The sequence below is a fragment of the Danio rerio genome, chromosome 8 (genome assembly GCF_052040795.2).
Source record: "Danio rerio strain M-AB ecotype USA chromosome 8, GRCz13ab, whole genome shotgun sequence".
Lineage (NCBI taxonomy): Eukaryota > Metazoa > Chordata > Actinopteri > Cypriniformes > Danionidae > Danio > Danio rerio.
In genome coordinates, this window is record NC_141028.1 from 19855945 (window position 1) to 19878182 (window position 22238).

Genomic DNA, 22238 nt, shown 5'->3' on the forward strand with positions numbered 1-22238 from the left:
ACACAGTGACTGACACTCAACTCCAACACAACCACCCACTTGTTGCACCATATGCTTAAAACACGAACGCGGTGCTCTCATCTTCGCAACTCAGTAAAAATCCTGTTAACCTCAGAGTGAATTTGCATGGATTATATCAACATGATTGTTGCCATATTCTCTGTAGATGAAAATGAAAAACAACATTGCCCCCCATTAAGCTGTTATATAAACAGATGAATCACACATTTGAGTTGGACACGAACCGTTTCTGTCGATGGGCGGGAACTGCATGTTCCTCCTCATCTCATCCAGAGACAAACCCTGCGAAGACCTCCGAGCAGAGCTGTCAAAAAAACAGAGAAGCTTGATTCAACAATGAGATTAGTATTGGTTTACACCGAAGACCACAGAACAAGCACGATTCTTCCTTGATATTAAACTTTAATGACCCTAAATAGGATACACTTCTGTTTCTTTGTTGATGTCATATCAGCTCAATGAGGCCTTGCGTGGTTCGCCTCGCTCAGATGATCATTGTTTTCTATTTAGTTATTCACAGTGGCACTTTAGCCTGATTTATTGCTCATTCCACTAAACTGCTAGCATTGCTAGATCTGGTTACATCATATTGCAAAGATTACGGCTGCAAAGTAGGACTCCCTTGTTGTAATTATCTGCTTGGCGGTTTTGTTGACCGTTGCCAGGTTTCCCAACAAACACATACACGCACGTTCATCACCACCCATAAAGAATTAAGGTGACCACCAGCAAAGGCTCTCAGAATGAATGTCATGCAAGTTTCATTGCATTGGCTTTCTTTTGTTTTCATGCCTTGTTTCCAAGCAACAGCCTTTCAGACTGTACAGAAGTGTTGCGGTTGGCCTGCATGGCACTGACCAAACAAAAGAGCAAGGTGACCTGACTCCTCCAATAATGCATGGCTATGGTGTGACGGGCCCTTTTTCAGGTCATATCTGCTTGCTAAATAATGTAGTTTTATGGGTGGGACTGGTTCCTTGGGAGTCTAATTCATGGACATTGTGTAGGTTTTATGTGTTTGTGTGTGTACTTTTGGGTCCAAAATGCGTAGGCGCGGGCGTTGAGGGCGTATTCCAACTCGAAACGTGAGCGGAGGGCAGCCACATGGCTTCGTCCAGGGCTGCCACGTGCTGCCAGGCAGTCAGTGGAGGATGAGGGTGAGAGAGAACCACTGCTATTACTGGAGGCTGGAGACATGAGCTGGACACACACACAAACACATATGAAATATGGGTAACACTTTACAATACGGTTCATTAGTTAATGCATTTACTAACATGAACTAATCATGAACAACACATGTGCAGCATTTATTAATCATAATTGAACATTTACTCATGCATTATTAACATCTGAGTCCATGCTTGTTGACATTAGTTAATGGACCGTGAGTTAACATGAACTAACAATGAACTACTGTATTTTCATTACCTAATGTTAACTAACATGAACAAATACCGTAGTAAATGTATTGTTCGTTGTTTGTTCATGTTAGTAAATGCATTAATTAACATTAACTGATGAACCTTATTGTAAAGTGTGACCGAAATTTGTACTGAACAAATAGATAATAATGTACAGTATGATGGATCTTTAAGTGATGTGGATGCTTAGTACCTCAACGTTACACAGGCATTCCTCGAGTTTGGCAACCACCTCTGAAAACTCAGGTCTTTCCTGTCACAGAGAGAAAAAAAAGGGTTTTCCACAAAAACGCTGAAGTGTAAAATTGTTGAATTTTTAAATTATAAGACATGATTTTGCAACTAAATTGTGATAAACCATGTCACACTGCAGACTGGAGTAATGGCTACTGCAAAATCAGGTTATAAATTGACACTAAAGGTAGCAAAATATATACATATATCTTATTTCATGGTCACTGCATAGTTCGATTTTAAGTTATCTAAACAGGAATAAAAGAGCTGTTTTTAAGCATAACTTACCTATATTCTGAATTCACAGTATAAAAACCTCCCAGTTATTAGCGTTAATCTGGCAACTGGTGGTAATTTACTTAACTATCTGACAAACTCTATTTAGCTGGCAATCTAAATCACCAGTCCAGCTCTGAACAGGGTAAAAATCTGTCTGAGCATTTTCTCAATGCCAGTTCTTGTACCCCACCACGCTTTACAATTTTTGTTTCTCTTTTTAATATAGACTTCCATTCATACGCACACAAATGCGTCTGACCGGAAACGCAAGCTCGTGCGACAAGTTTCAGAGTTCGCTGCATTGAAAAGTTCAAGCTTGGTAAACTCTGACCTGTGAAATTGCATCACATGACTGCGTGAGACCAATCGAAGATCAAAACATGAACTCTCTGTACAGAAATTTAAAGCATGGACCAATCGCTCGCTTTTTTAATGTCTAATCATCGTGTTTAATCCCGCCCCTTTTCGCAGCGCCGTACAGGCTAAAAATCTCTCTCGGCATACAGCAGCATGTTTCTCTTTTTGCCTCAGATGTTTGTTCTAATTCGACAACAAGTGCCCTGCAAAGTGAACCCCACAAGGGAGCATATAGGTTTTATTCAAATGACATTTCAGTGTGTGATACTTCAATTTATATTGTATTTATTTATGGAGGTATATTACGTGACACTTCACATTTCTCTAGCATGACACTAAAGGTGATGCTATTGTGTAAATAAATGAACAAACATTCCGAAGTCAAATAAAGGTTCCTCGTGCTCAGGTAGATAGGCAGGGGCTGATTAAGTGATTTGGGGGCCCTAAGCAGTTCCAAGTATCAGCTATTTCTAGCATTGAAACTCAATGCTCTCTTTCTCTATAGATTTTTTTTCTCTGTCAATTTTTTTATTTTTATTTTTTGTAAATAAACTGCATGTTAAAAATATATTTTAAGTGGAACCTTCATCTTCTTAAAGTAAAATTAAATTCAATATGTTCATAAATAAAATTTCATTAGCCATTTTTGTGATTAGATTTTACTATTTGCATGTGCTGCAGAGAAGGAATGCCCCACTATCCATGGGGGCCCTTGGTTTTAAAAAGAAGTAATAAAGTTAAAATCTTAATAGTTATAGACAGATTTTACAATATGATAGAACATTTTTAAAAGATCTATATGATTAATATAGGCTTCTTGGCATTGGTCGGGACCCCCTAATTTCCCAGGGACTGCTTATTGGTTAGGTCTACCCCTGTAGATAGGAGAAGGGAATAGGGAGCAATGCTCACAGTGTAGGGACATGTCAGTCAGAGCATAGTTCATGCATAAAGCTCTTCTAGTGAGCTGATTATCCAAATCAGGTGCATTAAATAAGAGAGACATGCAAAATATGCAGATCTGTGGGGCGTGAGAAGCAGGATTGTAAAATGCTGGCATAATTTATTAGTAAATATACATTTTTGGGTGAGCTATTCCTTTAAGCAGCACTTAAAAAAAAACAGTACAAGCTATTAGCATCCTGGCTCTTTTAAAGTGCTGCTCAGCAAAAGCTCTGTGCCCTAGAGGCTTGTGTCAAACTGCACTTGGTTGTAGGGCACATTCCTAACAAGCACACTTGACACAGTTTCAGCCACACCTGAGGGACCAGTGCTGAGAACATCGCAAAGACCATGAACATGAGAAAGCACCTGGCTCAGGTTTGTTGCAAAGACACACAGTAGGCTAGCAACTGGATGCTCATTAACAAAATTAGAAATACAAACTCGCCCTGAGCTCCAGAGATGAGGGATTCTGGGTAATCTGAAGGATTATAGATGAACTCGGCACAACAGATAGGTTGTTCAAGAATGAATTTAAGAAGCATACAATAGTTAAATTAATAAAATGTTATCCTTTCCATACGTTTTCCTTAATTTTAAACAAGATGCTGTGAATTTGATCATTTCAACAAACCTCTGCAAAAGCAACTAATATTATGTTTATAGTTTTTCATAATAGTAAATTCATAGTTTATTTCTTACTTTTTTAAATGGATTTAAAGTAAAATAAATATAAAATAGTTTCATATCTCTTAATAAATCACCTGCTTGTTCAAATTACTTATTTAAAATGAGCCGAAGAATCACAATTGTTGCGGTTAACTTAATCAGTGTTTGGACAACATGAATGAATTGAGTGAAAGCCTGGATTTTTTACAGTGTTGTATATGTGTTATATTTTCAGGTAGATGTGGCCCACTGACCTCTGGACAAACGTTCCAGCCCCTCATGAGCAGTGCTGAGATGGGTTTGGGGATTGAGTATCCAATCGGTGGACGAACATGATGATAGGCCATATCTGCAGCGGCTGCAGCTGTAAGCATTTCACACACGTGAGACATTTTTATTAAAACTTCATTAGAATTACATTAACATAACACTAGGATTGTTTTAAATGCTAAAATTTGAAGTATATAGTTCAACATTTAATCAGACATTTAGTTCATCTGTTCTTGAAGTCCTCTTGGTTGTTACACATAAAACTACAATTGAAACCTCAATTTAAAGGTAGGTATGTAACTTTTGGCCTTATAGTGGTTAATAAATATAACTGCTTGCATCTTGTGGAAGAATGTGTTTTGGTTTTCGTTTCAGCTCTGGAGATAAATGTGATTCGTTGCACAGATGTATAAAATTTAAAGAAGATAGATATCACTTCAGTGGGTAAGTCTTCTGCTTTTGAACTTTAAGTTGTCAGCTCTGAACCTCTGTGGATGAAACAACTGAAACAGTTTCCTAAAATGACTCATCTTACAAATAAAATCCTGCCCAGCACCATGGCATCCCATGATTAAATGACTTCTATATTTACTGTTATCATTCTGCATGGCTATCTATTGGCTAAATAAATGATCTTAATTGATGAGTTAGAGGAATTAATAGTCAATTATGGAAAGAATTGGATTGGAAAGTAAAAATTAGAAACTTTAACACTTCCTTTTGTAATTTCTACATATGTAAATGGACCATATGTTGCTTTGTGTTGGAGAAAATGTGGTAAAATAGGAGGTCATACACACATTTTTTAAAAAACTAAAGAGTTTTGGAAAAATGTTTAAAAATAGATAAGATATTAGATATAGAAATACCCCTCGATCCAGTTGTGTGATTATTGGGAGCACTGTCCAAAGAAATGTTGAATGAAGAAACAAGATTTATACTAAGGATATTATTACTGGTTGCAAAAAATATATATAACAGTACAGGGGATGGATGAAGGTTTTCCAAAGGTGGCTCAATGGGTTCAGAGACTTAAACAGGTCTACGTAATGGAAAAATGACTGCATGTCTACTAATGAAGATTGATACTTGGGGGAGTTACATAGGATACCATTAAAAAAAACCTTTTCACCAGTGTTGGGTGTAATTAACAAACTAGTCCTGTAATCTAAGTAAGGGATTACCTTTTTAATTACAGTTACTTATAATTTACAGTTTATGTCAGAACTATTAAACCCCCTAAATTATCAGGCCCCTCCCCACCTGTTTATTTTTCCCCCAATTTCTATTTAACAGAGAGATTTTTTTCAACAAATTTCTAAACATTTGTTTTAATAACGCATTTCTAATAACGGATTTATTTTATCTTCGTCCTGATGATAGAAAATAATATTTGACTAGATATTTTTCAAGACACTTCTATACAGCTTAAAGTGACATTTAAAGGCTTAACTAGGTTAATTAGGTTAACTAGGCAGGTTAGGGTAATTAGGCAAGTTATTGTATAATGATGGTTTGTTATGTAGAGTATCTGAAAAATAATTAGCTTGAAGTCGCTAATAATTTTAACTTTAAAATGGTTTTTAAAAATTAAAAAATGCATTTGTTCATTCATTCATTTTTCTTTTCGGCTTAGTCCCTTTATTTATCCAGGGTCGCCACAGCGGAATGAACCGCCAACTTATCCAGCACGTTATTATGCAGCGGATACCCTTAAATGCTTAAGAAACAATGAATTTAGTAAAAAAAATGAATGACTATATGTGTTAAGCATGAAAAATGGGCTCATTACATTGAAACTTTCATGTTCTGATACATAAAGATATATTGTTTAACATTTTCTTTTACAATTACAGCCCTGCTTGACTCACGTTTAAAGAATAACAAGAGTTCTAATGTCTTTGCTTAAAAAATTACAGCAATTTTAAGCAGTATTGAGTCAAGTAACAGAACTCTTTATTGAGATTCAACGTTACTGTCCAGTCAAAGTAATTAGAAAATCTCAATGATGTAATTAGTAATCCATGATAAATTACGTTTTTGAAATAACTTACCCAACACTTCCTGTAACTTAATGTAAATGTAATCATGGTCATCATTAGCAAGCACAAAATAGAGTAAAAGTGTTGAGTGCCTGGTTTGAGGTGTGCGAAGGGAATCTCCCCCGTGAGCAGCTCCCACAGGCAGAGGGCGTAGCTGAACATGTCCGCTTTCACCGTGTAGCGCGTGCATTGGGTAAACACCTCTGGGGCCATCCAGCGCAAGTTCTGCACAGCATCAGCGGAGGAAAATGATGAACACGAAACAATGTGTGACTTACAAAACTCTTGCTCACCCCCAAAGGAAATGCAAGCGTATTAAACCCCCAAAGATATGTTGACGTACTTAATGTGACGTACAAGAGAGGCAAATCTGCAATGTAAGCAGTATTAAAATTGCCTACATGTGCTGAAGGATTTGTGAGTGGCTATTAAAATGTATGATAATTAATAAACAGGGTTAACTAGAACACAGAATGGCTGTACCCCAGGCTGTTTAGTCATATTGTCCTCATCCACAGACAACAGGAAGCGGGACTCTGCAGAGCAATACAGAAACATGTGCGTTACATAAACAGCAGTGGATTTTAAAAGTGGATTTGTTTCATTACAAATTATATTTTACAAATTTGAGTGATAGTATTTGGGTTGTGTCAAAACTCAAAGTCCTGTCACTATTATGACATTTATATTTAGCTATTTTGCAGACGCTTTTGTCCAAAGCGATTACAATTAAGGAGGTATTTAGCGATTCTACAAGACAAGGCAATACACACAAGAAGTGCTAATTATACAAAGGAACTGTTAGTGTTCAGAGAATTAAGTACTAGAGTTAAGAGTTTTGATTTGTTTTTTTTTGCCCTTATTTCATGAGGGCGTCACTTCAAAACACGAAAGCAAACCCGGAAGTATAGCATTAGCACTCTAAACATTGCAAGAACATGCTGTGGACTATAAACCTTCAGCTGTTGCTGTGATTTCAAAATGCAGATATGGTGTAAACGATTGTGATTGGCCGTGAAGGTCATCAGTTCACCGTTCTTCACTGAGTGCAAACGAACACTGGAGCGTTTTAAAGATGAAAAGATCAGTTGATTCTTAAGCGGATCGATCGTCTGTGTTTGCATTCGGTAAACATCGGTGAAGTGCAGTGAACTGATGACCTCCAAGGCCAATTACAGTCATTTTTGGCAGGATGGCAAATCAACGGTAGCGTTCAACATTGCTTAAATGTTAGCGGGAAATTGGCAGTTTTTATAAATTTCAGTATTGAAATTAAGTATCATGACAGGTCTAATATAGTGCAAGATTCAGTTCATTAACTTGAGTTTGATGAATGGCATCTAAAACGTGTGTTTGGGAAAGAAAACGTTTGCTATCTAGTGTCATTTCCTTTAACTTAGCTAAAAAATGAGGTCTGATATCTGTTTTTATTTTCACTTTCCATTCAGAACAGACCTTTGGGTCACTTAGAAGACGGTGAAATTATAAATTTGCGTCTATTTCTCTTCGCTGACTGGGGCAATGGAGTGGCTTTACAACTCGGTGAATGTTCTTGAGTGGCCCAGCCATAGCCCAGACCTAAATGCTATTGAACATCTCTTCTGGAGAGATCAGAAAATGGCTGTACACCGTCGCCTCCCCTCCAACCTGATAGAGCTTGAGAGGTATTGCAAAGAGGAATGGACAAAAAATTCCAAAGACAGGCGTTCCAAGTTTATGGCATCATATTTAAAAAGACTTGAGGCTGCAAAAGGTGCATCAACAAAGTACTGTGCAAACGCTTGAATACTTACGTACACTTATGAATATTTATGAATACTTTCCGGAGGCACTGTATATGCACATTATCTAGTGTCAGTTTTTCAGTCCAATCAAGTTTTATGCGAGTATAAGAATTTTTATTTTATTTCATTCAGATCAAATGAACCATGCTGAGAACTATTTACATGAAGGCTATTCAGCCCGATTAAGCTGTCAGTCCAATTATTTGGTTAAATGTATGTTTAATCAAAACTAATTCAACTAAACAAAACACAAAAGAAAACGGCCTGTAGGCTTGATTTAGGCGTAACGTTAAGTGTGTGGCTTCCCTTACCTCCAAAGTCAGCTACCACAGCATGTCCATCCTCATAGAGCAGAATATTATGACTGAAAAAAGAAATAAGGTTAAACAAAGAGCTCAAAATAAAACTGGCAAAATCTTTTTTCATCATTGCTTTAAGCTTTGAGTGAAATGTACTAATTTTCATGTGATAGGATGGTTTTAACAAATGGACCGAGATTATTGAACAAACCATGTGATAATGGTGGTGATGATGATGATGGTGAATTACCTGTTCAGATCTCTGTGAATGATTGGCTGGGTCAGATTGTGCAGATACTCCATGCCCTTGGCCACATCAATGGCAATGATGAGCTTGGACTGCAGATCAATGATTCTAAGTGTAAAGACATCATTAAGTGAACACCTCCTCCCCTCTACTGATCGATACACGAAACCAACTCAAACAGATCAATGTGATGATCTTCATCTTGAACTGCATATGGAGCACTGAGGAAATAATACATTTGGTTGCAATGATGCAGGTCTTAATATAGAAATAGATTCTGGATTGCTTCGAATTGAATACTTTATGAACACATTCCAGTCAACCTTTTTTTTTTTAAAATGAGCTCTTTTGAACCCTAACTTTAAGATCCACCAAAGTTGCTGTTACTATGGTAATAGCAATTGCACCACTGACCACCCACTTCCATAAACTTTATGATTTATGTAATTGAATCTCCACACACTCCCAGTCAGCCAGACCTGCATACACATACATAATGTTTGTTACAAATAAAAAAATTCTCATTTTCTCTGCATTTACTGGATTAATATGTGATGTGATTGAGTATAGTTTTTTTATTCTATACATTTCTGATAGCACTTCTTCCAATTTTCACAAAATGTTTTAGAGTATAGCATAATAAAATCATTAACAGGCTTTTTTTTTCAGAATTTTTTTCAATTGTTCTAAATGAAAATAAGTGTTATTCAACATTTGAAATTAAAACATTTGCATCACATTGTCTAAAACTGCATATACACATCTGAAACATGACACTTTTTTATTTTATGCAAAGAAATGATTAAAATAATTTTTCCTTTGAGTTAAGAATGTGATCAGTTTTTAAATTAAAATTATTAACTATAAATCATAGCCATTACTTTTACATTACATTACATTACTTTTAGTGTCAAGATGCTTCTGATGTGATTCTGATTTGTACTAGTGAAGCATTTCTTATTATTAGCAATGTTGAAAGCAGCTGCTTAACAATTTAGTGGTAAATAATCTGTTTATCATGATAGTTTGATCAATATGAAGTCAAATAAAAGTTTTTTGTAACAAATAATAGTATTAATGTGTTTTAATACATTCATTGTAATAATACTCTTGAAATGACCTCTTTTGTTCGTGCAGTAGCGAGAACAGGGATCCTCCAGAAACGTATTGGGTTACGATGGCAAACTGACTGGGGTCGTCCAGACACGCTCCCACAAACTGGATAACGCAGGGATGGTTGAGGCGACACAGGATAGACACTTCTCGACAGAACATATCCGTGTCAGACTTTGAGCAATATGTGTTTGGTCGGTACCTGTGGAAAGGTATGAAGGTAATGCAGTTCACTTTATATACATGATGTGGACAAAACAAGTTAAAAGAAACTCTTACCGCTTAATTGCTACTATCTTATTGCGACATTTTCCTTTGTAGACCTTTCCGAAGGAGCCTGTATGAATGCAGTTGTTTTAGTGGATTAAGGTTTAATGTGTGTTGTTATTTGATATTTAAGGCAAGACACTACAGACCAAAAACTATTTTTAAAAAGTCTGTCGATTGTTGTGATTTCCATGATATATTTTTAGTCTAATGTAAAGAAAATAAGTTATTGTCACAGTTTATCAATTTATGCTTGTAGGTTCATTTACAACTTAAGGCCATTTTCTCAAGATTAGTCTTTCTTCTGCATCCTTTCTTAAATTTCTACTTATTTTTTGACTGTTCACAGTAAAAAAAACAAAGAGTAAAAAACAGAAATTCCCAGAATGAAACATTTGACTGTAAAGGCCTGTTCATACCTTGTAGGATAACTATAAAAAAAAAAAAAAAATCCTTCTGACAGTGAACTACACTCTCAGAAATAAAGGTACGCAAGCTGTCACTAGGGTGGTACCTTTTCAAAATGTACACAATTGTACCTACAAGTTCCATATTAATACCTCAAGGGTACATATTAGTACCTAAAAAGTACCAATATGGACCCTTTAAGTACAAATGTGTGTACCTTTTGAAAAGGTACCAAACCAGTGAAACATTGCATAGCTTTATTTTAGAGAGTGTATAAAGATAAAGATGTAGAAAAACTGTATGGTTGGGACTTGGGATTACTTTAATAACAATATATTTTTTAGCTGATGAATAATGACAAAGCACTGACAGCCAGTCAGAATACATTGAAATTTAAAGGGCTCAGCAATTTAAAGCTACAGACAACATTGTGCAGAAGCACTCCAGGATGTTAAACCCTCTTTTCAAAGATTATTTCAATGTAATTATTATCTAGAAAAGAATTAGTTATACCATTGGAAAGAATGATATAAAATACATGGAAGATAAAGACTAGCAAATACCTCAGGAATCCATGAATTTCCTCCTTTTAAAATGCTGGGGAAAATAGTTTGTGCTGTTTTTATTCCATTACACATGACAAAGATTGCTAAATTTCATTGATTTGATTAATACCTTTTTTTAATATTATTTTTGGGGGGTTTACACCTTTAATTGACAGGACAGTAGAGATTATTGACAGGAAAGCATGGGGAACAGAGAGAGGGAAAAGATCAGCATAGGACTGCGAGGTGGGAATCGAACTTGGGTTGCCGCGAGTGCATGTGTCGACGAACTAACCACTACACCACTGGCATCAACTGATTAATACCTTTTTAAATGAAGATTACACAAGTTGGTTTCACTGGTCAGATGCACCAGTAGTACACTACTGGTTACAAGAAGTAATCCATAAACTAAAAATAAACTGACTTTTATCGTTCATTAAAATGGTATGAATGGCCTTTAACACTTTTATGAAATGAGAAACAAAAACATTTGAACCAGAACTCAGTTTTTAGATTTTTGTGCTAGGAATGTATGCAAATTAGCCTCGTTTGCATATTTAAACATAACATTTCAGAAACCTTTTCACACTAAAAATAAGTACACTTCATGTAATCAATCAACTAGAGAAGGTGATAACTATTAGTTTTTTAACTCAGTGTCTTGCCTTAAGTGATTCACTGTACCTGATCCAATAATCTCATTAAACTCCAGTTCAGAGAGTTGAAGATGGAAGTTTGACGGAAGACTTGCTCTCAGGAGAAGCACATCTGCCTTCTCTGAGGAGAAAAGAGGAGTTAGCTTGCTTTTATGTCTTCACATCAATCATCATTTGAAGCTCTAATCGTGTCTGATTTAGCTCATGTTGTTGACATATGCCTTTATGAGTCATGAAAGATGCCTTCGTTTATGTGTAATACAAACTAAAAGCTTGAACTGCAGCAATTACGCAGTGGGAGGATGTTTGGACACAGTTTCTGACTCACTGACTCTGAAGATACCCTACGACTGTGGGTAGCGGGAGTTCAGAAACATAAATGAGTCTCATAGCAACAGTAAATCAGTGAGTCGGGTCTAACTGCATGTTTTACCTTTAGTCATACTTTTGATCTTTCCCAGGGGAGAGGGGACAGAAACATAAGATCCGTCTGCAAAAGACAAGTTAAAACTAAGTATAATCATTTTTTTTCCTTCTGTACTCATCCTAAAATTCACAACAGCATCAGATAAGTTCATATATGTAATTCACAGTATGAATCTCTCAGACCACATGTGGAACGAGTCTCATACCCCCTCCTGGTTGAGAATACTCATTGCAGGGTGAATCATCCTGAGGTCGTTTGTAGTGTTTTAGCAGAGTAACAATGGCATCGTGGCCTGAAATAAACATGCACACGTTGATCAAAACACTAAGTCACTTAAAAACAAAAGAAAACTAAGTCTTTTTCAGGTACATTTAGTGTTAAAAGAACAGTCCAACCACAAATGAAAGTTCTGTCATTATTTACTCACCCGTCACTTGTTTAAAACCTATTTGAGTTTCATTCATCTGTTGAACAGAAAAGAAGATATTTTGAAAAATGCTGGTTTAAGGGACCCATTGAATTCCATAGTATTTTTTTCTGCTAAGTCGATGGGCCACAGCAACCAGCATTCTTCAAAATATCTTCTTTTGTGTTCAACAGAAGAAAGAAATGCATAAAGGTAAAAAAACACGCAAGGAAGAGTAAATTATGAGGTAATTTTAATTTTTGAGTAAACTGTCCCTTTAAATGTTGTCTAGAATTGATGATTTGCACATTATTATAAAAAAAATGGATGGATGAACAGACAGACAGACTGAAAGATATTCTATATTTACCTTTCTCATAGGCCCACATTAAGCAAGTCTGTTCGTCCTTTTCCCCACTGGATCGGCTGGGGTCACAAGCCACCAGATTCATGTCTCCTCCATTGTCCAGAAGAAACTGAACTAGCCGGATGTGGCCATGGAAACAGGCACTATGCAGACCTGTTATTTCAATATAATTTACAACACATAATCTTAAAGCAGTGAGGTGTCAAGAGAGGTGTTAAGAGCAGAAACATTTTCCAGTTGTCAAAATGAAAGTTTATCCCAAGCTAATAATTCTGTCATCCCTCACTTGTTCAAAACCTGTTTGAGTTTTTTTTTTTCTGTTGAACAGATATTTTGAAAAATGTTGGCATACATATGACATACATAGTATTTGTTATTCTGGCTATGAAAGAAAATGGTTACAGGTTTCTAACTTTTTTTAAAATATTTTCTTTTGTGTTCAAGGAATCTCAAAAAGGTTTTGATCCACTTGAGGGTGAGCAATACTGAGAAAATTGTCATTTCTGGGTGAACTATCCCTTTAAGCATAAATTACTGCTGTCATACTACCTGTGTGTCCATCTCGACCCTGATGGTTGATGCTCATCGCATTCTGACCGAGCAGATACTTCACCATTTCCAGGTTCTTGCCGAAGGTGCAGGCACTACAGTAAACAATTAACCCTCACTTAGTGTGTAACAATATCAGCAGATATCGTATCCCATCAGTGGTGGAAAGAGTACTAAAAAATCATACTCGAGTAAAAGTACCATTACTTGCATAAAAATGTAGTGCAAGTAGGGTAAAAAAAGTATCTGTTTTAAATATTACTCAAAATATGAGTAAAAAGTAGCTCTTTCGAAAAAAACTCAAGAGTAGTATTAAGCTGTTAAAAGCTGATGCGTTTACATGTAATATGTGCATGTGTGTGTAAACGTAACATTCTGTAGTGAATTTAGTTATTGCCCAGCAGGCACACAACATCATAATGCGTTAATAGTAGGTTAGATTTAGGTTGTGATGTCAGGTGACCAAAATTGAATGGCTAGCTAGCGTCTAAGGATAACATTATTTTGATGTTCAATAATGACGTCAAATGACGTTGATATTTGGTTGATTTTAGGTTGTGTTTGAAACTGAACAAAATCTAAGTGTTGAGCCAACATCTTAAACCAGTTTTAATGCTTCCAAACAATTTGCTGCATTTATAAATCGCCCATGTCTTGAGGTAGTTCATTATGATGCGATTTACCTTCTATGTGCGATTTGATTGGACGGGAATCACCGGACTGATTTTTCTAATCCCCATAGACCATAAAAAATAAAGTAGTGACTGCAGGTTGAAGGAAAGTAGTGGAGTAAAAGTACCAATACAGCACTAAAAATGTACTCAAGAGAAAGTAAAAGTACATGTTTTTAGCTACTACTTAGCTAAAACGACTTAGTAAATGACAGTTTTTGAGAAAAACGACTCAATTACAGTAGTTTGAGTATTTGTAATTAGTTACTTTATACTACTGTATCCCATAAAATGCATAAAGCAAAAGTCTTTTTAAGATATTGGTGACAAATTATTATTTTTGTTTGATCTGATTTACATAAATATTTAGACAATCTTTTCATTTATGTACTTCTCTGACATTATGTATATAGTTCTTCCCTTTTATACTTATATCTGTATGTATGTATGTATTTGTGTTTGCATATATTACAGCAAGAAGTTCACTGCTCCGAGTTTTGGCTGGGTCAGTTGTTATTTTGGTGTGGAGTTTGCATGTTCTCCCTATGTTGGCGTGGTTTTCCTCTGGGTGCTCCGGTTTTCCCCACAGTCCAAAGACATGCGCTATAGGTGAATTGCGGGTAAACAAAACTGTCCATAGTGCGTGAGTGTGTATGTGAGAGTGTATGGGTGTTTCCCAGTACTGGGTTGCAGCTGGACGGGCATCCACTGCATAAAACAAATGCTGGAATAGGTTCATTCATGCAGTAAATAAGGGACTAAACTGAAGGAAAATGATTGAATGAATGTTATCAACCATGCTATACAAACAAAACTAAATTAATGTTGAAGAATACTGTTATTACCATCGCTGACAACCAAGTTTACTAAAAAAAAGTTTAATAAAAAACTAAAATAGGATTGTGTCTGAAAGTTTGAAGGCAAAAAATGTATCTAGGGATGTCCAAATTCAAATTCTGCTACACTTACTGTCTCGGGAGATACCTTCTTCTGATCGAAACATAGCATCTCATAGCACTGTATCATTCATTCATTCATTCTATAGGAGCCATATTACTTTTCATTTAATTATAATGTTTATTTGTATACTGATTGGTTTGGGTTTCACAGTGACGTTTTATGTTTTGGTCACGTGGGCATAATTGGCACCTGCTCGAACATAAAGCGCGTGCACAATCACACAGGTGAGGAGGAGAGAAGGAGAGTGGGGTAGCCGTATTTTTTGTTGACCGCAAACAGCCACGCAAACAGCAACGCAAACAGCAGCGCAAACCAAGCAACGCAAAACTGTATCATAACGGCACACGCAACAATCATCACACCAACGCAATAATCGGCACCATACAAAACAGGTATTCAAAGACACAAATTGCTGTATTGTTTTTTTTTCATGCTTCAAGTTACATAAAGTTTTCCATATAACATCTTGGGCTCAGTGTCTCTGTCTAAAGCCACCAGCGCGTCACAAATATAAAGGACCCTCACTGCCTCTCGAGCGACTTATAGGAGGCATCAGGAAGTCGCAATACATTCATTCATTCATTCATTCATTCATTCATTCATTTTCTTTTCGGCTTAGTCCCTTTAACAATCGTCACAGCGGAATGAACCGCCAACTTATCCAGCACATGTTTTACACAGCGAATGCCCTTCCAGCTGCAACCCATCTCTGGGAAACATCCATACACACTCATTCACTATCATACACTACGAACAATTCAGCCTATTCAATTCAACTGTACCACATAGCTTTAGACTGTGGGGGAAACCAAAGCACCCGAAGGAAATGCGGGGAGAATATGCAAACTCCACACAGAAAAAGCACTGTATCATTTTGCGTGTAAATGTATGTTTTTGACTTTTTTTTTCCAAGTTTGATGACATTTCAAGCAAGAACCTAATATTGTAGTAAACAAATTTTCCTTTAGTTATCACCACAGATCTCTCTATCTTTTGTTGTATATGATTAAATCGTTATGCTGTCCCAAGTTCGTCTGAAATCAGTTTAATGTAGTGCCCTTGCGCACAAACACTACCTTAAGCATTACTGCCTGTGAAAAGCAAGTAAGCAGCCTAACTTTTTTTACAAATTTAAATGTAAACTGTACCTGTGAAACGCAGTCTCACTGAAGATGTTCTCCTTAGACAGACTCTCCGTCCCAGACAACTGGATAATCTCTTTCACCGCTTCAAACTTTCCATTGTAACATGCTCTGAAAGAGAAAAATAAAGACTAAAATCATTATGACAGACTTAAATCATCATCACTTTTACTGTGGTCAGGTGATTTAGTGGTTTGTTGATGTTGTGTGCTTTTTCTCAGGTGAACTCACAGATGGAGAGGTGTATCTCCGTAGATGTTGACACAGTGCGGCTGAACGTCAAAACTGCCCTGAAGAAGAAAACGGACCACCTCTTGGTGTCCAAAACGAGCACAGAAATGAAGGGGAACATGATCCTCGTTGTCCTGAGCGTTGACTGTTTGGAGTCGAGGTAAACTTTTGAGTCAATCAATTTTAGACTGATTCAATGTCAATAACAAGGGTGAGTTAATTAAATTCAGTTGATCTATATGCAACATAGAATGCAATAGTGATATTATTCAGCACATTGCAAGCATTAAAAGGATAGTTTACCCAAAAATGTAATGTTCGAGTTAACTAATAACATAGAGTTCACTAATGCTAAACACACAGCATGATAATTTAAAGAATGTTGGGGCAAAAAGCAGCCATTGACGTTTACATTGACGGCTGTTTTCCCAATATTCGTCAACCAGTCTTCCTTTGTGTTTGATAAAAGAAATAAACTCAAACAGGTTTGTAATAAGTGGAGGATGAGTAAATGATAACGGAATTTAAATTTTTGGGTGAAATACCCCAATAAGCTCTCTCACCGTCAGTTTTGCTACCGTCGTCCATCAGCAGTTTGACAATCCCCAGAAAACCTTTAGCTGCCGCCAGGTGAAGCGGCCTGTCCCCCACCTCTCCACTAGCATTAACATCAGCCCCAAATTTCATAAGAAGCTTGCAGACCTGTTCCACAAGGAACAAAAAAATGATGAGCAAGCTGTTAGATGCTGAACATTGATGTTGTGAAGTAAATACTGACCTGCTCGTGGCCAAAGTAAGCTGCAATATGCAGAGGCGTGAAGAACACTGCATCTTGAACATTGACATATGCACCGTGTTGTAAAAGAATATCAACGACCTAGAGGACAAGTTGGAAACACATTTTGGTCACACTTTATTTTAATGGTCTGTTTGTTGAATTCAGTTACATTGCATCTACATGCCAACTACTACTCATTAGATCAGTGGTTCTCAAACTGTGGTACGTGTACCACTAGTAGTACGCAGGCTTCATTCAAGTGGTACAAGGAGCAATCGCTGAATAATTAAAGTAAAAAAAAAAATTAACGCACTTTTACCCCTTTGATGCGTACGAAAACACAGATGTGATAAATTGATTTTATTAGGCTAAACTTTTTATTTTATTTTAAATTTTCTAATGTTTGTTATGTATTTATAATTTTAAGCTAGTTTCCTCTCCATATTTGTATCGGTTGTTGGGGACGTATCCTGTATTTTTATATCCCAATGTTGACAGGTATGGTTTTAATCTTGCTTTTCTGACAGACATAGCCTAATCTAACGTGCAGTAAGCAGATCTAAATTCTAATTTAAGTATGTAAACCTAATTCATATATTTAAAATACCAGTTAATGTTTAGATTTCAAAGATATATGTTGCATGTATATATGAATTATTTGTATATTTAAAAATGTACCAAAAAGATATACATGAATATGATGACATATAACATATATTTACGCGGTTTAAGGAACATTTCCAGGTTTTGATGAATAGGCTGCTATTTGATAATACTAATTTACATTTAAGTACAGCAGTTTTCTTTTTACTTTTGAGAGAACAGTGCCATTTTTAATTATCTATTAAAAGCATATTTTAGTTTAAACGTTGACGTTTTATTTATTTTTCTTACCTGTAAGCACAGTAGGCCTACAGTGTTAATGTTTAAACTATTATTAATGTTTAAAGTGGCTAATAATAATAATTAATCCTAATAAGAAGAATTACAGAGCTGTAGCTGCATAATTAGGCCTACTATGCTACTGTACTTCAATACTGGTCATTATGGTGGTACTTGGAGAGACAGTTTTTTTGAGGTGGTACTTGGTGAAGAACTACTGCATTAGATTATAAATAGTCTATTAGGTTGGGGTTAGGGCTAGTGTAAGTTGACATGTACTTGCAAAGTTTCTTAAAGTCAGTTAAATGTCTGTTGAAGGAGCAGTATAAACATATTAAGCAGACAGTCTACTAATACTCAAATCGACCATCAAAATAAAGTGTTACCCATATTTTGACATTGTCTTTTCAGTGCAATATTTTGATGAAAAAAACTAACAAAGACAGTAAAAATTATTTTGGCATTCATCCACCTTAGTCCACCATCCGCAAACTGTTGTTGTTACTGGACATTTAATACTTCATTGCACAGATTATTCAGCATATTAAAGGGGTATTGATGTGTAAACATGGGATTCGTAAAGGGTTCATATTCTGTTTTTTTTTTTTTTTTTTTACCAAACCCAACATAAAGCTATAGATCCCCTAAAAGTATCTGTGAAGCTTCAGCTCAAAACACCTCACAGGTCATTTATTGTACAGGCTCTCTTTTTGGATGAAACAAAAAACATGCAATTTTTGTGTGCCTTTTCAAATGCTAGTGAGCTGCTTCTCCCCGCCTCCTCAGGTACTCTTACAAAAACAAAACCTCACATGTTTTAAAGCCTTTTCAGTTTAAACTCCCGAAATGCTTTTTATTGAATAAACTTACACAAAGAGAACACACAGAAAGCCAGCTGTCAGACAGTGTGTTGCAGTTGTTTATTGCAATTACTCTGTGCGGATACTGAATTGAGTTGAGGGTATATCTCAGTATTTGCTGTCAATGAAAGCGCTGCATTTTTAAGAGTGACAACAGCATGACTGAGTGGTCAGTGATTTAAAAAAGTTAAAGAAGCGCTCACAGCTGAGAGTTTTTGGAAGTGCGCTGCCGTTTTCGCAAGCCACAAGTGACAAATACACAGAGCATCCTTTCGAAATCAAAGAAAACAAAATGATAATTATGTCTGTGAAGCTTCGGGGTTTAATTTTGATTTATTGTGATGTGTAAATTTAAAAAAATAAAAAATACACACGCAGCTGAGGCATTAGAGGTAGTTTACAAACAATACATAAATCCTGATAAAGAAGCGAACACCATTTAAGGTGGATTTGTAAATCCGAAGGCCTTTTTCATGCTTTAACACCAACATTAAGCGCTAGAGCAAGCATAGAGCAAATCTACATTTCTGGTTAAAACACTAAAGTTTGATTTCAGGTGGTCCAGCACTCACCTCAAGATGGGAGGCCACAGTTGCTATATGTAGGGCAGTGAGGGCTCCGTAGCCTACCTGCTGAATGTCTGCTCCACCATGCAGCAGCGCCGTGACCAATTCTGCATTATCCTGCATAAAAGGAAGAAATATCACATCTTAAATCTTGTTTATCCTAGTATGTAGAGTTTGCCATATTGTGCAAAAGAAAAATCATCCCAGCATCCCAAATGAACCTTGAATGCTGCCAGGTGCAGGGCAGTATATCCATTGCGGGTGAGTCTGGATGGACGCAAACCTTTCAGCATGAGGGTCCTGATGTGAGCTTTATTCCCTGGTAGCAGAAAGTGACCGTGTTGATTATGCATGACCAGTAATTAGAGTATTAGTAGATGGTCTGTTAATATCTGCAAAGTCCTCCAAAAACTATAACATAACAAATGCACAATATTGTTTTGTTTACTTTTCAGGGTTGCACTATTTAAAAGAAGGATTGTTTTCTGTATATCAGCTGGGAGAAAAATCGTTTTAAAAGAGATTCTAACAATATCAAATGATGAATCATGCATCATGTTTTCAAAACAAACATATTGCATCATAACAGATAACTCTTTACCTCCACATATGCAGCAGAGATGAAGCAGGGAAAGTCCACCCTCTGTGCGATAATTCAAGTTCACTTTATTGAATGCTTCATCTGAGCTATATCGATGACAAAATACACTTACATAAAAACTTAAGGTCACTCTTTACAATAAGGTTTCTTTAGTTCATGTATTTACCAACATTCACTAGTTATCAACAATACTTGTACAGAATTTATAAATCATAGTTCATCATTTACTTATGCATTATTAACATCCAAATTCATGCTTGTTAGCATTAGTTAATGCACTGTTAGTTAAGACCAACTAACAATAGATCCCTGTGCTAAAAGTTCAATTACGTGTTAATCTGCAATTTTCTTCTGATAACTTACGGACCATCTGGTCTCCAGACATTGGAACTGACATTAACGAGGAGACATGAAAAGTGGTCTTGAACGGGGTTAATTCTTCCTCAATCTCTGCATGTCACAGGCTCATACAATGCAAGGTAGTACATAGAGCTCACTGGTCCAAGAACAGGCTAGCTCGCATCAAATTGTCTATTGACCCGAGTGCGACAGATGTCAATCTGGGCCAGCTACTCTAATGTCCTTCCCTGCTTTGTTTTTGGAGGCAATTTTTCTTCTCGTTGTCTGCTAATACCCCTGTTGATAATCCACCTTGTCCAATTATCGGTTTATTTGGGGTTCTCCCACGCGGCCACACTTTACCCTCTCATTTTGTAGACTTCGTAGCCTTTTTAACCATTCTGGCTAGGCGATTCATTCTTCTGAACTGTAAGCGCCCTTACCCCCTTCTCACGCTTGTTGGATAAGTAATGTTCTTTATTTTATGAAATTTGAGAAAATTAGGGACTCTGTTCACTGACGTAGCACTATTTTATTAAATTGTGGGAACCCCTTCGCAAACATGTCCAAACTCTTCAGCTTGACCCTGCTCCTTCTGATTGAGTCCCCACCACCTACTCACAGCTTGGGACTGGATACTAGTTCTGGTCAGCACATTGTAGACCTGTCTTTTCTGTATATAATACTACAGTAGTGTTTTTATTTATTTATTTATTTATTTATTTATTTATTTATTTATTTATTTATTTATTTATTTATTTGTTTGTTTATTAATTTATTTTTGCTCAAAATACTCTCCATTGTATTTGCTTATTGTTACATGTTTATGATGTTTTTAATGTAATGTGTTTTACAATGTATAAAGACACAAAAAAGATGAACTAACAATGAACAACTGTATTTTTATTAACTTACGTTAAACATGAACATATACTGTAATAAATGTACTGGTCATTGTTTGGTCATATTAGTAAATGCATGAACAAATACAACCTTATCGTAAAGTGTTATCAAACTTTAGTATTAATACATCTTTACATTCACTCAGTCCTTGTGGCTGTGTTATAATAGATGTGTCAATTATTTACACTTTAAATAGTACACTATAAGGGAGGCTATAATAAAGCCTCGAGTCTCACCTGAAAACATGCTTGAGTTCCTTAAACTCCTCCTCTTTAATTCTCAAGTCCTCCTCTAACCTCTCAATAATAACAGCATATGACTCACTCACTTTCTTTTTCCACTCATCTACACCAAAACAAGACCACAACAACAGTACATGAGCAGAATTAACACACTGTGCAATTATTATTACTCACTTGCAAGAGGATAGAACACCAGAATATTGATAGTCCAAATCTACTGCGTTCATAATTATCATAAAGGAACTAATCAAGCAGTCAATTAAAGAAGCTTAATGTTTACCTGTACATGTCTGAGTAGGTCTTGATTTGTAATTCCCCATTGGACTGGTTGGTTTGAACTTTGGTGCGTGGTTAGCTTGAGGAAAAGTCTCATGCAGTGGTACTGTAACACAACTCCTTGGCACAATAGAGAAGAGCCTGACAAGGGATCACGACGCCTACTAAAAATATCCTAGCTCCAGTGTGGAATGCCTGACAACAATGGCAGCTGACCTCTCGGAAGATCTGTACCTCTTACTGAGCGAAGCCATGGCTGATTCCTCTCTATAGATAACAGCTGCATCATCAGACTCCTCTAGATTTCTCTAGCTTTCCCTTTCTGAACAAGAATAGATCTGGGGGGAACAAATAGATGATATTCTGTACTGTAAAGTTATGAGGTCACTCTATAAATAGCCATTAGTTGACTTTACTTTAAAAAGTGAGTATACCCATCTGCATAGCTATAAAACATAAGTTAACAAGGCTTTATTTG

The 22238-nt window shown here is 36.3% G+C and overlaps 1 protein-coding gene and 1 long non-coding RNA gene across 3 annotated transcripts in view; one reads left to right on the forward strand and one right to left on the reverse strand.

Moving 5' to 3' along the window:
* LOC147842616 (uncharacterized) overlaps positions 1-22238 on the forward strand; it is a 1013036-nt gene that overhangs the window by 431240 nt on the left and 559558 nt on the right. The gene's annotated exons all lie outside the window — the stretch shown is intronic.
* The window catches only part of tnni3k (TNNI3 interacting kinase), a 29288-nt gene that overhangs the window by 2897 nt on the left and 4153 nt on the right, over positions 1-22238 (reverse strand). Inside the window, exons 2-25 of one of the 2 annotated variants that reach the window (XM_087264013.1) lie at positions 21765-22098; positions 21479-21587; positions 20001-20086; positions 19621-19718; positions 19406-19516; positions 17092-17190; positions 16877-17015; positions 16314-16458; positions 16089-16193; positions 13310-13404; positions 12764-12913; positions 12193-12279; positions 11994-12050; positions 11589-11681; positions 9961-10018; positions 9689-9883; positions 8572-8676; positions 8334-8386; positions 6722-6774; positions 6331-6463; positions 4181-4290; positions 1639-1698; positions 1052-1221; positions 246-325 (exon numbers count right to left, since the gene is read on the reverse strand). In XM_087264013.1, coding sequence (XP_087120139.1) covers positions 246-325; positions 1052-1221; positions 1639-1698; positions 4181-4290; positions 6331-6463; positions 6722-6774; positions 8334-8386; positions 8572-8676; positions 9689-9883; positions 9961-10018; positions 11589-11681; positions 11994-12050; positions 12193-12279; positions 12764-12913; positions 13310-13404; positions 16089-16193; positions 16314-16458; positions 16877-17015; positions 17092-17190; positions 19406-19516; positions 19621-19718; positions 20001-20086; positions 21479-21587; positions 21765-21804 — 2431 coding nt within the window. In that variant the 5' untranslated portion in view covers positions 21805-22098. Of the gene's footprint in view, positions 1-245; positions 326-1051; positions 1222-1638; positions 1699-4180; positions 4291-6330; positions 6464-6721; positions 6775-8333; positions 8387-8571; positions 8677-9688; positions 9884-9960; positions 10019-11588; positions 11682-11993; positions 12051-12192; positions 12280-12763; positions 12914-13309; positions 13405-16088; positions 16194-16313; positions 16459-16876; positions 17016-17091; positions 17191-19405; positions 19517-19620; positions 19719-20000; positions 20087-21478; positions 21588-21764; positions 22099-22238 lie in introns of those variants that run through there. The other variant, NM_001204823.1, reaches the window with a different exon arrangement.